Source organism: Achroia grisella, unplaced genomic scaffold (genome assembly GCF_030625045.1).
Source record: "Achroia grisella isolate CSIRO2021 unplaced genomic scaffold, CSIRO_AGI_Agris_v1 utg640, whole genome shotgun sequence".
Lineage (NCBI taxonomy): Eukaryota > Metazoa > Arthropoda > Insecta > Lepidoptera > Pyralidae > Achroia > Achroia grisella.
The window spans coordinates 2,311,625-2,327,993 of record NW_026712977.1 but is presented as its reverse complement, the minus strand read 5'-3'; the positions used below and the strand labels follow the sequence as shown (position 1 = coordinate 2,327,993).

Below are 16,369 nucleotides of genomic sequence, written 5' to 3'. Positions count from 1 at the left end.
TTGTCTGTTGTTCTGTCTGTTATTCTATACAATAAAACGATCTGTACTTCGAAGATATTACAAGTACAGAAATAGGTTGTTATTTATCTCAAAATACTTGCTGCTTTTCAACGTATTTATATTAGTAACATACTTACAATGGTCGCAATTTGATATTTCTTTATCATATTATTATTATAATTACAATACATGGCATCTTATATAGTTCAATTAAACCCTTATTGAATGACCTCCGCTCACCGTCGTGATTGACCAATACCCATTAACTCTGGGGACAATTTAATTAATTAAATATAGATACACAAATTAGTTTCTATAATGCTTTGGTTGGATTATCAACGTCAAAGAGGATAATTGCATCACAGTCAAATAGTGAGACTATATCGACAATTTCCTAACCATTATTATTTGTTACTAGTTGACACGCGTAACTTCGTCTGCATCACGTTGTCCCCGTTATTGCAACTTTTTTTATTGCAGCGACGCTCCTGTTAATCGTCGAGTATATAACCTATAACCTTCCGTGATGTATAGGCTATCCAAGATTAACAGATTTTCAAAATTAGATCAGTATACCGGATATTGACCCTAAACGCTCAAACCTACAATCTATACTTCTTTCTTATAGACTTTGGTATAATCATTATAGAGGTCTATTTTATAAATATAATATGTTGCTTATATTACACGTTAATAATAATAGGCGAATGAAACCCAGCATTTACTCATTGTATATGTCACAAACAAAAAAATAAATCTTACCTCTTTAAGATATTAGCATTAGTTAAGAAAATGCTTAAATAGAATACATCGACTGGACATAACATTTCATTTTAAGAAATATATTTTTTTTGTTGCAGTTATGACCGCGATCAGCCCTTCAGCTTCCAGATCGGTGTAGGCCAAGTTATTAAAGGATGGGACCAAGGTCTACTGAACATGTGCGTAGGTGAGTATACAACAAAAAGGTTTAGTTGTCTATCATATTGCAAAACTAAGACAATAAATTATTAGAAATTTAAGACAAAGTCTGGAATTAGATTATCAAAAAACTTGTCTCGAATATCTTTGTAGAAAGTCGTCTGTGTCTCACTTGTGTCTGCTGCCAAGCGGCTTGTTTTTTAAGATACGGTTTGGTTTTTTTTATGGATGATAATGGAATGTCCCGACCCGTCTGCGCTGACGGTTTACGCTGGCGGGGCACCAGTGGAGGATGATAAGAATCAGATGAGCATGAGGTCAAGTCATTTAGCCCATCGTGACAAATTCACTAAGAATTTATCACGATGGTTTCCAGGGGGAATCGCGTGGAGGTCAACCTGACATGGTGCGGTGCTAGTAATGGGGTTATTAGTCCACATTACTAACAATCCCCTTCCCCCCGATAAGGTTTGGTTGAAAGGTGAGATATTATAGTGAAACATGACATCAATAGAAGCATGACATCTTAATCCTCTTAAATGGTCCCTGAGTATGATCACCAACGCCTTATGATAATGTGATGTCCGTGATGTTATGGATGTATATAGATGACGGTTACCACTTACCATCAGGTGGTACAGCTTGTTTTGGAATTCCAATAAAATTAAGAAAAAACGAAAAGAATTAGATATTGGGTGTCATAATCGCACTATACTTGGAGACGATAGATGGCCCAATAGGATATTTGCCATTGCCAAATTATAAAAAAAATACCCGTGACCAAACAATATATTATTTCATAGATTAATTACAGTAAATATATATTTCTTACTCACTCACAAATATAAAGCCTTAATGTTCCATCCAAATTTTACATACAAAAGCATTCATGTTCATTTATCACAATACCTAACTTTATGGTTTCAATTAAGTTTGCTATAAAGTGTATTAAGTATATAAAGGTAGTTTTCCGTAACATATATGATATTACTTTCATATAATAAACTTCATGAAGCCTGTAATATTACCCCTTACAGATGAATGAATGAAATCCTATTTAAACTTTCAATTACTTACCAAGCTACTTTGTTAATTGAAACAGGCATTTAGTATATTAAAACAAAGATGAATTAAGGCATTTATCGGTATATGAAATAATTTTATGTACACATAAACAACTTTTCGAGTTTCTGAATAATTTTGCAATAAAGATATCAATAAATAATAATGAACGATAAAATATAGGAGTAAGTACTTATCTAGTAAATTTGTTTATATTTAAGATATACTTTATTCTTATCTGCTTTATAGAATTTCAGACTAAGCAAATAACTAAGCTAGTAGATTATTACGTAATTGACAATGCAAACAAGCTGATAGCCCACCCTATGGAGAGTACTAACCGTCGCCTACAATCGGGTAACAGTCGGGATGCTAGCAATGACACTTATCAAATTCCTGGTGAATTTACCACGATGGGCAAACTGACTGGTGCCTTGCCATCGTATACCGTTATCGCAGGCGAATGCACCATTCCATTAAAAAAAACATATCTTATATACATGAACAGCACTATAGACATAGCGTTATCATGTGACCCCCGTGATACCATGAGTTATTCCGGTGGTATAAAATGTCAGTGATCTTATCATGTAATTACATGCAAATAAAATTTTTACTGCCTTTTCTTAATCTTCACCTAAAATGAGGCAAGCTTCTTGCAGGCCTAAATAGGTGTACTACCGGTATACACATACGACTTTTAACAAAGTGTACTTTGGTTAGATTGTTAATGATTAGTCTCACACCAGTAAGTTCTTGTGTTTTTATATGTTAGCGTTATTGTTGGTAACTATGTTAAAAGATAGATAATAATATTTAAATGCGTTATTAGAAGATGAGTCTGTATAAAACGTTTTTAATATTTAAAGCCTTTGTGTTTATAACAGCTTTCTCTAAGCAAATTGAAAGAGAATTATATATTGTACAAAAGTGCAGTTTCTTAGGTATATAACTAATAATGTATAGAACCACAGATAACATAATTGAATTAAAACGTTAATCGTGTTGTGCCGACATAAGGCACTAATACTTTTATATACATGAAATCTCTTTAAAAAAACGATATGTTTATGGATGATTATACGTTGCGAGGCTGGCGAGGCAACAGCCCCTGTGAAAGGATAATACTATGTGCATGAATATGGGCTAGGCCAGGCTAACAGACCTGAGTAGGTCTGTTAGCCCATCATGGCAAATTTATAAGGAATAAACTACGACAATTTCAGGGCTCCCAGGAATGTCGTTCTGATATTGCTAGTAATGTCACAAGTCAGGGGAGACAAAGGATTGTTAGGAATGTGGACTGTTAATTTCGTTGCTAGCAATGTCAAGTTGACCTCTACGCGGTTCCATCTGTAACAATCGTGATAAATTCCTAGTCAATATGTCACAATGAGCTAACTGACCTGACCTTATTTTTATCTTATCAAACTCCACTGGTGCCCTGCCAGCGTAAATCGTCAGTGCAGGTGGGTGCACCATTACCATATTTATTACAAATGTCGCTAGTCCACATTACTTACAATAACAGTAGTTTCGTTGTTGTTGTTTTTCGAAATTTAATGCCAAGCAAGCTGTAGGCTTACCTGATGGTAAGCGACAACCGTCACCGTTATATATGAACAGCACTACGGACATCACGTTATATGTTTACAACTTGTGCAGTGCTAGGTCTGAAGACTAAGATGTCATGCCTCTTATCCTGTAATTTACCTGTCTAATCTAACTCTACAACTGAAACGCAGCCTACAAAATATAGCTGCTTGGCCACTGAAATAGGTGATTGAGGTTGCCACGTAGTCTAGTTTACAGTCTACAGTCTAACCTCTGCTACAGTGAACATATGTGGTTTACTAAGCTTGCATATATTATAAAACTATGTATTGAAATATTCCAGGTGAGAAACGCAAATTGACCATTCCATCGTCGCTCGGCTACGGTGAGCGTGGGGCCGGTAATGTGATCCCCCCGCATGCTACTCTCCATTTCGACGTTGAGTTGATCAACATTGGCGACTCGCCTCCGACCACCAACGTGTTCAAAGAGATCGACGCTGATAAGGACAACATGCTTTCTAGGGAAGAAGTGAGTATCGAGTTAGCGTTCCAAGCAATGGATACCAATTGGGACAAAGAATTGTCTCGCGAGGAGGTCAGTCTCGGTGATATGAGGTGACGGGTGGAGGGAAGCTAGTCGCTATCGGGATTGGCCGGTTTCGGGGTGGTTACTACTCTTTGATATTATAATTGCAAAATTTATCCTTGTAATTAACTAGCGAACACCTCCGGCTTCACACGGATGCAATTGTTTTTAGGGATCCTTGTAAATAATAAGTCTTCATTCCGTAATATCATTAATATATGATGTTTGTTATTATACAGCAACATGCTTAATTTATTCATGACTAAAATTTATATTACTATGTCAAAACTGTTGTACATGGGGTAGCTTTGTTTTAGAAAACAATGTTCTCTTTATTTTACCCCTGATAGTAACTAACCTAGTAATGTTTCTAGCATATAACTTAAAGCCAGACATAAAACACGTTTGTTTTATAAATGCACAGATCAATATTATAGACATTATCATAGACATGCATATAGGTACTTGTTACCTATCGTGTCTACTTTAATCTTTAATTATATAATTGTCCAGATAAAGAAATACCTAACGGCATTTTATTTTATTTCATAATAGTTTTAAGAAGTTAACTGTTAATGTGTGCAATTAATACACAGTATTATTATCTTTTTCTACATTCTTTACGTAAAATAAAATGTTCAAATCGTTTATTTGTGTGTAAAGTTTTCACGTAAAATCAGATGAAAGAAAATAATGAGATTATTTACTCAAATATGTACTTAATTTTATTATATTTATTTGAAATTATTATTTTAGTAAATATATTTCAATAAAAGCGGCGACGTATATATCTTTATACCATTATTTTTCATAAATGAGAACAATGTTTTAGATCTGATTTTCGATATATGAAGAATAACCAAAGCACAACGTACAAAGATATTAGTGCTATGTTTTTTTGCGGATTATAATGTAACAGGGCTCTGTATGCGCTAATGGCGCTAATGGTAAACGCTGACTGGGCACCGCTCAAAAATAAAAGGATGATGGAATCATACTACTTCGCCTCTCTCATGTCCACTTCTTTTTCATTGGATTATAAATTTACTCTGGTAACCCTATTCAGGCATAAGGGAATAAAAATGTTCATTTATACTAATATTATAAATGCAAAAGTGTGTCTGTCTAGCTTGTTACCTTTTCACGGCTAAACGACTTAACGGCTCTTAATCTTTATCACGAATAAGCAGACGCAGCCGCGGGTATTACTAGGTAAATAAGTATGGTTTGACAACAATTATTATAATATCTGGACAATTACATAATCTAAGCTTTTAGTATGTAAATGTTATTTAAAATAATATAACTAAACATATTTTAATTATCTACTGTCTATCTAACCAAAAGTATGCGGTACTCTCTTGTACTTTTTCACTACTAAACAATGCATGTCGTCTGCATGACACCTCTATCTGGTGTAATTCTTCCAACGGCGCGCTGCTACAGCTATATAGTATTTAGGTTTTAACTTTTTAAAATAATTGGTAGGCAAATTTCATGGTACTAAGACGTACCATCATAAACGTCATGGGCACTAGCGCAGAAGGAATACAGAATATTCAATGATGCTTATGCGGTACTACTAGTCGACTTCCATTTCTATTTCAAGTCGTAAATATAAAGAAATAAATGACAGATTCTATTGAGAGAGAAACATGATAAAAATCATCTAAATTTACAAATTACCTATACTCAACAATACAATTTTGGAAATAAGAACAACACAGGTGTTTCTACTGAAAGTGATTTAAAATAACGATTGATATTCGATAAGTGTTGTGATTCCTTAATTGGAAAATTACATATGCTACCGAGTATATTAATTAGGTATATATAAAGGTCATTTAATTATATAACCATAAAGGTGTACCGGAATTAATATGACCGAAATAAATGTATCTAATTTGAACGTTATTTTAATAAATTTAATTATCGTCGCTTCCTGGATACCTACCATTGTCCCGTCTGTAAAATAACAGAAATATCATGGACTGTCCAACTTTAAACCTCGACAAATATTACGTCATAACGTTATTACGTTTTGAGTTTCTATCTTTGTTACCAAATATTTTAATTGTTAAATTGCTCTTTGAATTTATACGGCAGCAGGTAATATAAAGCAATCCCCTAGAATAACTTTTATTTAAACCCGGACGTTGAAATTTTCAATTAAATAGGAAATATGGTAATTAAATAATCTTAATTGTATACACTTTTCAATTCCCGCCTCTGTGAATCCACGAACACACCACAGCAAGGTGGATTCTGAAAATGCAGAAAGATATTCGACTGTTACTCTTTAGTCAAATACCTAATACAAATTAAATTCTGAAGGAAGGAAAAAAGAAAAATTCCTAATGGAGTAATCGGACGTTATTAGGTCTCGACGTTACGGAGTGCCATTAGAACCTATAGTTGAGGAAAATTATATTTTTTAATATATGAATTAATATTTTGCACTGCAATTTTCTAGGACTATATGCCGAATTGCAACATAATAATCTATATCAATCTATTATTTGCATAATACTGTCAACTTATTAGCTATATTTTATCCTACAGGTCAGCGAATACCTGAAGAAGCAGATGGTGCCCCCTGATGGTGTTGAAATGAGCGAAGACATCAAGCAGATGTTGGAGAGCCACGACAAGCTTGTAGAGGAAATATTCCAACACGAGGATAAAGACAAGAACGGCTTCATTAGCCACGAGGAGTTCTCTGGACCTAAACATGATGAACTCTAAGTCTTTACATTTAGTAACTAATTTCCACTCCCACGAATATTCTAGTAATTTATATTTCGAGGGAGAACTGCCTATAAGACTTTCGAGTGTGAGTGTTCATTAAACACCGATTTTTAGATTCAAATTCAGTATAGATAGGGTTGTCATATATAAAGTCAACTGAGAAGAATATGATATCTTTAGAACGACTTTTTGACGTTGACTTTTACTGTATCTCCATATATTACTAGTATAAGTACTGTGTAGGTGTAAGAACAATAAATAATGCAAGTCATTGTTTTGATGTGTAGGTACAATAATATTTGTTTAAACTAATTCTGTTACTTTAAATTTTAGTATGTTTATTATGGTTTTCTTTAAAATCCATCGGATGGCAACCCTTTATACCTAAAACACCATACTGTCACAACTCGGTCTGCAGTTGAATGTGGGCTTCCATACGCATTCTCCATTATGTGACGCGTGTGTGAGAGTCATTTTTAAACAAGTTTTGTTGAGTCTTTTGTACTTAGTTTACCTATGTTGTTGACGTAACTATGAATTTGTTATAATGTTAGGATTATATATATTGTAATAAATACTTAGACTAAATATTTAGTCGTATATATACAAATCTAATTTCAAGCATAATATTAATCTAAATTCGTTTTGTATAAAATTACTTTCTCCTTCAGTGTTGCCATTCTATTGATGGTTTCATTCAAAAGTAAGCCTTATATCCTGTCAATTAAACTCTGAATTCTGTATTGTATCTGAATACATTTCTTATTTGGTCGTTAACTATTCAATCAGGGTCCTACCTTAAGTTGTATCTTCATTATAAGTTGTAAATATTTACAGTTATCGAAATTTGTCTGTATGAAATGTATTGAAATATCAACACAATATTGTATTACTTGCATAATCAATACGATTGTAATCAATTGCATAATCAATATTACATATTTAACTCTTATTCTGTATTAGGTACTTCTATAAATAGAAGGCAAGGATAAATTTATAGGATACTGCATATGAATAACTTTTCAATTACGTATGTACACGATGTTATACACATTATTGATATAACTCCATTCAATGTTCATTCCGCTGATATAATAAACATATTTAAAGAACCAACTAGTTTTTGTTTTATTACAATTTCCTCTATATTTTCTTTCACTCTATAGTCTAATCTAAGTTCCTACCTAATGTCTACAATATCTAGTTTTTTATTATCATAATTATTATACGAGGACGCTGATACCTTAGAGGCAATACTGTCAGTGATGGGAATATTACATATGGTAACCCTTTTACCATATAATAATAACAATATTGTTATGAGAAGAGGTCTCTATAATACAGATCACCAGGCCCTCAACCGTTTACATATGTGATATACCTTATATATATTACAATACTTATACTACACCAAATAAATTATAATCATAATATTTAGAGAAAAAAAAAAGTAATGAAAATGAAAAAGGTACATAATAGTGGAAGGAGAATAGCAGAATACGAGTGAGAGTATAGCGAGTTTCCTATTAGTAATGTCGATACACGAACAATATCGGGTCGACCTAAACACGGTCCTCCCGGAAATCGTCGACTAGTTAATTCCTGATGGTTTCGCTGTAAGGGGCTGACTGACCTGACCTCATGTTCATCCTTTCATCGATCACTGGTGCTCTGGCAGCCTATACAGTTAGAATAGACGGGATATAAGTACACCATCATCCTAATATAACTTTCATAAAGCCATCTACTGACAATCTACGTTTCGGCAATACAGCCTAGATACAAAGATGAGTGGTGACCATTTAGGTAGCTGTATTTAATTAATTATGAAAACAAAATTGAAGTAAAACAAAAAGCTATTAATTTTTAAGATAAGAAACTAATTATATCCATTCTGGTGAATCGGCCACATTGGAATTATACATTACCTATACCGATTCAATACACTTCTAGTTACTGTATATGCGTATGATATATAAAAAAAAAGTAAAAAGAAATTAGATAATACATTTTTTTTATTATCACAAATGGATAACTTGATCTTACATTCACTTGATGGAAAATTATGGAGAGAGCTGATGAAGCAGGCTTAGGCAGACGATACCTATGCATCTTTGATTTGAAAGTCTGGGATTTTAGTGAGTCGTTAATTTACGCTGATACTTTTTATGTAAAGTTTTGAGATTTATTGATGTAATACCGGTCTAACATAAGACTACAGTACCTATTCAGGAATTATGATCAATTGATTTAATAATCACAATTGCTGCTTGCAACCTAATGCTAATTTCATACAATTACATATCTGAAATTAGTATTAGTTTAATTAAATTAAAATGTGCTGTAAATTCCTCGCAGCCCGGACTGCTAAAACGATGAGCCTTATCCCGCATAGCACCATAGTTGCTATAAAAAGTTAAGCAATAATATACTATGCTTTGTACCAGGTTAAAATTCCAGCAACGTTTTTTAAACCTAATAATAATTAGTTAACAAACTACATTGTCCTAACGTTTTAACAAAACGTTAGGACAATGTAGATAGAAAGTAAATATACCAAATCATTAAATAAGTTATAGTGACCGGGTCACGATAACTTTTAACACTCTTGTTGACCACCACAACAGGAATTTAAGAATTTATAGGGTAAAAAGTACATATATAACTATGTATTCTATAGATACTTAATAAAGAAACCAAATAGGTTCTTATGTTTTTCTATGCGCTACCAAAAACATTACAAGTATGTTAATGTTTTAGCTAAAGTTATATGTAGTTGGATATTATAAAGGTTTTTTTAGTAACGTAACAAAAAATTAATAGAGAAGTTGTTTGTTTATTTATTAGTAAAATTTCAATTGCTATATTTAATATATAGACTTTTTATTTTATTGTGGGGCTAAATAAATTTATAGTGAAATCAAGTTTAAAATTCGACATCTATTCTCACAGGATACTCTTTCTTGAACTGTCAGCTGTCAAAATGTCAACTTTATTGTCAAGTTGTCACCTTCAGAGTGAGTGATTGACTTGAAGTTTTCAAGCTTTATGTTGTTTTTATTTAATACATAATTCCATTTTTACTTTACCTACCGTTACGGTTGCTTTACTACTTCTTCGTATATTAATAGTACTAAAATATTCAGTGTATAATATTCCATAATATCTTTTGAGTGACTCCGTTTGCCACTTTGCTTCCTTTGCACATATGGTGTGGTTTACGTTCATAAAATATTTTAAGACGGTTTATATGAATACGTAAAAATATTTCGTTATAATAGAAGATGTTGTCAAACAAACGTTTAGTGGCTACGTGTGCCATTGCATTTAGTTGCAATGTGGCATTATTGGTCCTGTTCGTGAAGTACAATGCTGGAGATAAGTGTTTTGTTACAATCGACGAGAACCAAAAGGTAATAGCAATTATGCCGGATGATTTCCTTAGCATTGGTATTGACACTTCAGAAGTGGAAGACTATGATACTATAGATTTCAAGAATACAAGATTTCGAGATCTAGCCGCGGCGTTGGCGCCAGCCCGTTTGCGCCTAGGTGGCACTATGTCCGAACGCCTAATATTCAGCCAAAAAGATATTGCAGCAACATGCCACCACTTCCACTGTCCCAAAGATCAGAAATCTGTTTGTTCAGCTGTAAAGAAAATGTGTAGGCACAAATTTTTACCATTCTTCATTTTAACTGGAAACAAATGGGATGAAATAAATGAATTTTGTAAAGCTGTTAACTTAAAATTACTATTCAGCTTCAATGCTCTAATTCGCGATGAGCATGGATGGAGTGATGTCAATGCTAAAGAACTGCTACAGTATTCTAAAAATAAAAAATACAATTTAGACTGGCAGCTGGGTAATGAACCAAATTCGTACCATCATGTATTCAATATTACTGTTACTCCTCATGTGTTGGCTCATGATTTTAAAAAGCTACGTGGGCTATTAAATCATTTTGGATACAATAAATCATTGCTTGTTGGTCCAGACACAACTCAACCCAGACCGGAACAACCCCAGTGCCTCAAGTACATGGTTGAGTTTTTAGGAAATGGATCTCACAATATTAATGTACGATCCTGGCATCATTATTATTTGAATAGTAGAACTGTTGTATTGGAAGACTTTTGGAACCCAGACACTTTTGACTTGTTGAAGGAACGCATTAACACAATGAAGTTGGCCACAAAAAAATATGCTAACATCCCAATGTGGCTGAGTGAGACCAGTAGTTCATATGGTGGTGGAGCTCCAGGATTATCCAACTCATATGCGGCCAGTCCTCTATGGGTAGATAAATTAGCTCTTTCTGCACAAAACAACATCACAACCGTTATACGACAGAGCTTTTTTGGTGGGAATTACAGTTTAATTGACAAAGATTTGGAACCACTTCCAGACTGGTGGGTAAGTGTAATATACAAAAAGCTGGTGGGAAACAAGGTGTTACATGTAGATTGTCAGTGTTCACGCTTCCAAAGAATGTACGCTCACTGCACCAACAGAAACTACACAGACGATCTGACAGCAATAACTATTTATGCTGTAAATTTAGAAATGGCCACAGCCAGATTCCTTGTTAATGGCTCTGCTTTGCATGGAGATAATTTATATATAGATGAGTATATTCTAAGTGCACCATCTAATAATAGAAGGACAAAGACCTTACTACTGAATGGTTGGCCTTTGTATTATGATTCATCATTACCAGATTTGCAGCCTCGCAAAATAAGATTTGGGAAGCATATTTCAATGCCACCATATTCAATTGGCTTCTGGGTCATCCATAACACATCAATTAAGGTATGCAAGTGATCAATTCTTATTGCTGTAACAGACTACAAATTTATAATTCATTGACTGATGTTGACTTGATTGACTGACTATTAAGTTCTTTAAATAGCATTTTCTGTTCTTTTAAACATTCCAGTGAGTGATACAGTGTATTAGTTTATACATTTTTTTTATTTAATGTAATTACTTTATTTTCTATTAAGAGACATATTAAGAGATTTTACATTAGAAAAGATCCATTGAATATTTCATATAAGTGCAAGCAAAAACTCTAGTGATCATAAAGTGAAGAAAATTTATATTTCAGTATACTTGTATAACATTGTTTAATTCTTCATTACTTATGTTATACATATTTACATTATAACTTCATTATTAATCATTACAAATATTTACCTATGCTTTCTTAATCAAATGTCAATTAGAGCTGCAGCAACTGAGAAGCTATTTCTTCACAGGTTAGAAATGAGACTGGCGAAATTATAGTATTTATTAAATAATAATATCTAGACAATAATTGCTCTAAATACTAACTATGACTATGAAAATGTGTCCATTGTTATGATTTATTTTATTATTGTAATGTCCTTGTTTACTTTATTGGATCTGAATAATATCTGTACTCAATTTCTCTGCTATAATCTTCTATAATTAAAGGTGCAAACACCTAAAGTGCTTTAAAAACAAAAATATCTATCAAATAGAATCTCCTTAAAGTTTTCTATTACATCAAAATATTATTTAAAACGTTTTGTGCCATTTCTGTTATTTTAAAATTATACTTAATATAAGTAATTTATTTATAAATATAAATAAGATATCAGGTTAATATTATGAAAAAGTATTGGTCAGAATGTAACATATAATCCAATATGTAGTAATAGTATTGATAAACCAAACATTTATATGTACTTAGTAAGCAAGACTTTTAGGTGAAAAGTAAATGACATTTTGTTTTCAACTAATGAATTTTAAATTCAAAGATATAATTATCACTTTGCTGCATAGATATTATTCACTATACTTTCATCTAATATTGAATGAAGTTGCCTGTACCTAAGTTAAATGTGTTCTATGAAGTTTATCCAGGTTTATAGGTACTATTGCTGAATATTGTTTAGCACTATCTTTTATTACATACTTATATACTAGGTATTAGGTACAATTATGTTAATGTAACATTTTAAGTGTAATATTGTAATTCCTTGATGTGTCACACTCCCTTATCATGTCAGAGTAACCTTGTTAATATGTCAAGGAGAAAGATCTCTATACAACATTGATCTATTGACATTGTTTGATATCAAGAGTAGTAAGTTGTGAATGTGTATTGTAAAATGGAGCTACAATCTATCCACAACTACATGGCTACTATAAATTCTATTTTCCCCACCCGCCTGACTTCATGGAAGGAATTATAGTAAGATCTCGTATATTTTAAAATAATTATTCAAAATGCATCCCATTTATTTACTTTTAATGTATATTTTAAATGTGAAAGAATGATTAAAATGGATTCCTTTTTTTAAATTTATCCACAAGGAACAAACAATAAAAATTTTCCTATTTATTTTAATCTATATTTTGGAATAATAGTTGTATGCTATACAAAAGTAAATGTGGTTCATATATGTTCAATGAGTAACTTAAGTTTTTAAAATGCCTGTTAAATAATTTAAAGTAATATGGTTGTATTTTTACCATTTACTGCTAGTTTGGTATCTTAAAATTCCGTACATACCTATATGGTAGCTAAAACTTTCATTAAGTGTATGTTATTTATAAATGTTGTAATTAGCCGTATTGTTACATATGAGGTGTTCACATTTATACCTAAGTTGTAATATTGACGTAGCTTATATAATATACATATATATATATATGTACTTATACATTAACATTTACAGGCAGATGTCAAAATATTTACATATATGTATTTTAATATTCTATTTTCGAAATTATAAATAGATTCGAGTTTAATACTTTTTTTTTGTATATGTATCGTTGGGTACTATTCAAGAATGTAAAGAAATGTGTTATATATCACATCGTTTTCTCTTTACTGGCGTGATTTAAACATTTATGGACACAACATAGATAAAATTATTATGGAGTGTATCTAGGGTTATTTATAGTGAGTGTAGAAAGCCGAAAGCTAGGATTCACGATTCACTTCTGCGGGTAACAAGTGGTAAATAGTAGTTATTAAAGCATTCGTACAATATGCCTGGTAATTTGATATGGTAAATTTAATTAATTTAGTATTTGTAAAGACCAAATTATTGTCAGTTTATACTGACCTATCTTAAAACTTGTTGTTGAAAGTGGTATATTCTAATTTTCGGCTTTGTATTCCAGTGAAGCTAAAGCCAATCGACAGCCAGCAGAATTAGAATAGTTTGGAAAAACCCTTTACGTCTAAACTTGTATTATATTATATTTTTTTATGAATGAGACCAGAATTTGCCATATAAATATTTAACAGAATATTCTAATGTGTTTAAATTTTTAATGAATCTTATGAGTGTGACAAATAATGGAGTTGTGGTTATTGTTAGAATTGCCTCTCGCACCTTTATAATAGTATACAAAATTTTATTAAATCTATGTGCCTACGCCTAATTACCTTAATATGTAAGAAATTATTAATAATTTCCTAATTACTACAACTTGTCTCCTTATTGCCATATTATTTATTAGTGTTTAAACTGACCTCCACGAAGACGAGATTTTTAATCCAATACACAATATTATACTGATTTTTAACACAAATTTAAATTCTGATTAAACCGAAAAAAAAATCTCTCATGGACTAAGATAAAATGTGAGTAACGGCACAACACATCATCATTGGATTACAATTATGAATTATTAAACCAACAGGAGTGTTGAATGTGATGATAGACGGTGTCTTATGACTTATGAATATAGATAGAATTTGCTTTACATTTTATCTTATATTCTATAGTATTAAAAATAATCTTACTTACATATAGATACTGTTCGTATTAATATTTGTAACTTTTATAGGTATATTTGTCGCTGATTTATGTCTTAATTGTTCTTGTCGCTAAAATTTCGAATAAATATTGTATTGTTGTATTCGTAAGTTGTAACTAAGTACTAATATAAAAAATGCTATTGCATAATATTTTTGTAATGACTAAATGTACGGTAGTCAGTTGTTGTTGATTGTTCGCTATCGCTAACTTTTCTCCTAAATTAAATAGATTATTCATAACTTTAACTTCAAAGTGTACTGTTGAGTATAAAAATGAGTATTGAACATTTCACAAAATATTATTTGAATCATAGTAATCAGTATAGTAAAGCAGTTTGTAAAGTTGGTAATATTTGTAAAATAACGTAGTGACATCATTGATTGTTTCAACAGCTAGGCATGCCTCAAGTATAGTTCAAAGTGACACGAAACAGTCACACGAGTAATTAATTTTAATGACGAGTAAACCAGCAGCTAAGGAACAAAACCTGCTACCTATTTTTTAAATTGCTAACATGGCTTACAGACGTGTATAATGTAATGATCTTATATATTAACACACACATTGGAGTATGTGAAGATGTATCGTTACATTGCATGAACTATTCTCGTATAACTCAATATACTATAGGAATTATGCTCTATACAATCATAGACAGTATGCAGAAAAATACTCATAAATATATTTTTTATTATATAAACGTGATTAGTGAGCGATTACCAATTAATGTTGCTGCCTCTACAGATGGATTTAGAAATTGAAAACTGAATTGCTACCTATGTTGTTTTAACATTTCAGAGTAACACATATGCAGTGTTATGTCGCTATTAAAAAATCATCATTGAGCATTTAAGATGTAATTAATCATCCAGATTTAACAATGATTGCTGATTATGAAAATGTAACATTGTTGTAGTGGAACATAGATGTATGTAATGTCTTTGTTTAATTACATAAGCATGATCTGCATCGTCCTTGGCTTCTACCGTTGTACGTGACATAGTATTAGTGAGGAATTATACTCGTGTACATTCTTACATTGCATCTATCATGTTTACTGTTAATATTCATTATGTATGTCAAAATATCATCAATATTCTCTCCGTGCCACATTCTTATAGGGTATTTTCAACTGATTAGTTACATAATACGGGTATTTGGCGAAATCTACTTTGTAAAGAATTACAGTTCAATTTGTTTATGCAATCAAAAATGTTAAACGGCCACGTTTATTTTCTATACATAAGTAAACATCAAAAGGTTGTACTTAAAAACATTTATGTTATAATCATCTTGACATTTAGAAATTTGTTGGCAGAATCATTTTTCTTCAGAATGTTAGGTACTATGTAATGTTGTAAATACAATTAAATCTATATATTAAAATTTTAAATAACACATATTTTGAAATATAATAATAATATTGTTGTGAATTTGCGGTGCCTATGGTAAGACTGATTAGAAATTACAATATTTATTTCCCATATGTGCCTATGAATGCAGTTTTGTGAAATTTTCTTTTTACTCGCATTAGGTGTGTGAGATAATTTAGATATATTTCTAATAATATTATTAATTTTTCTATTTTTTATATGATTACCTACTTTGTTTATTCTTTCGTTGGGTAGTTATACCACCGAGTTGTACGTGTATTTGCATTATTATAAATAAACATAGAGAGGCTAAAAA

At 31.6% G+C, this 16,369-nt stretch overlaps 2 protein-coding genes across 3 annotated transcripts in view; both read left to right on the top strand.

Moving 5' to 3' along the window:
- LOC131849109 (FK506-binding protein 2) overlaps positions 1-7,983 on the top strand; it is a 67,409-nt gene extending 59,426 nt beyond the window's left edge. Inside the window, exons 2-4 of one of the 2 annotated variants that reach the window (XM_059199100.1) lie at positions 861-949; positions 3,881-4,134; positions 6,688-7,983. In XM_059199100.1, coding sequence (XP_059055083.1) covers positions 861-949; positions 3,881-4,134; positions 6,688-6,870 — 526 coding nt within the window. In that variant the 3' untranslated portion in view covers positions 6,871-7,983. The remainder of the gene's footprint in view (positions 1-860; positions 950-3,880; positions 4,135-6,687) is intronic. The other variant, XM_059199101.1, reaches the window with a different exon arrangement.
- Positions 7,984-9,983: 2,000 nt separating this feature from the next.
- Positions 9,984-13,204, top strand: LOC131849250 (heparanase-like). Its single transcript, XM_059199282.1, has one exon. The coding sequence runs from the start codon at positions 10,158-10,160 to the stop codon at positions 11,697-11,699; it is 1,542 nt and encodes a 513-aa protein (XP_059055265.1). The 5' UTR covers positions 9,984-10,157; the 3' UTR covers positions 11,700-13,204.
- Positions 13,205-16,369: the final 3,165 nt, after the last annotated feature.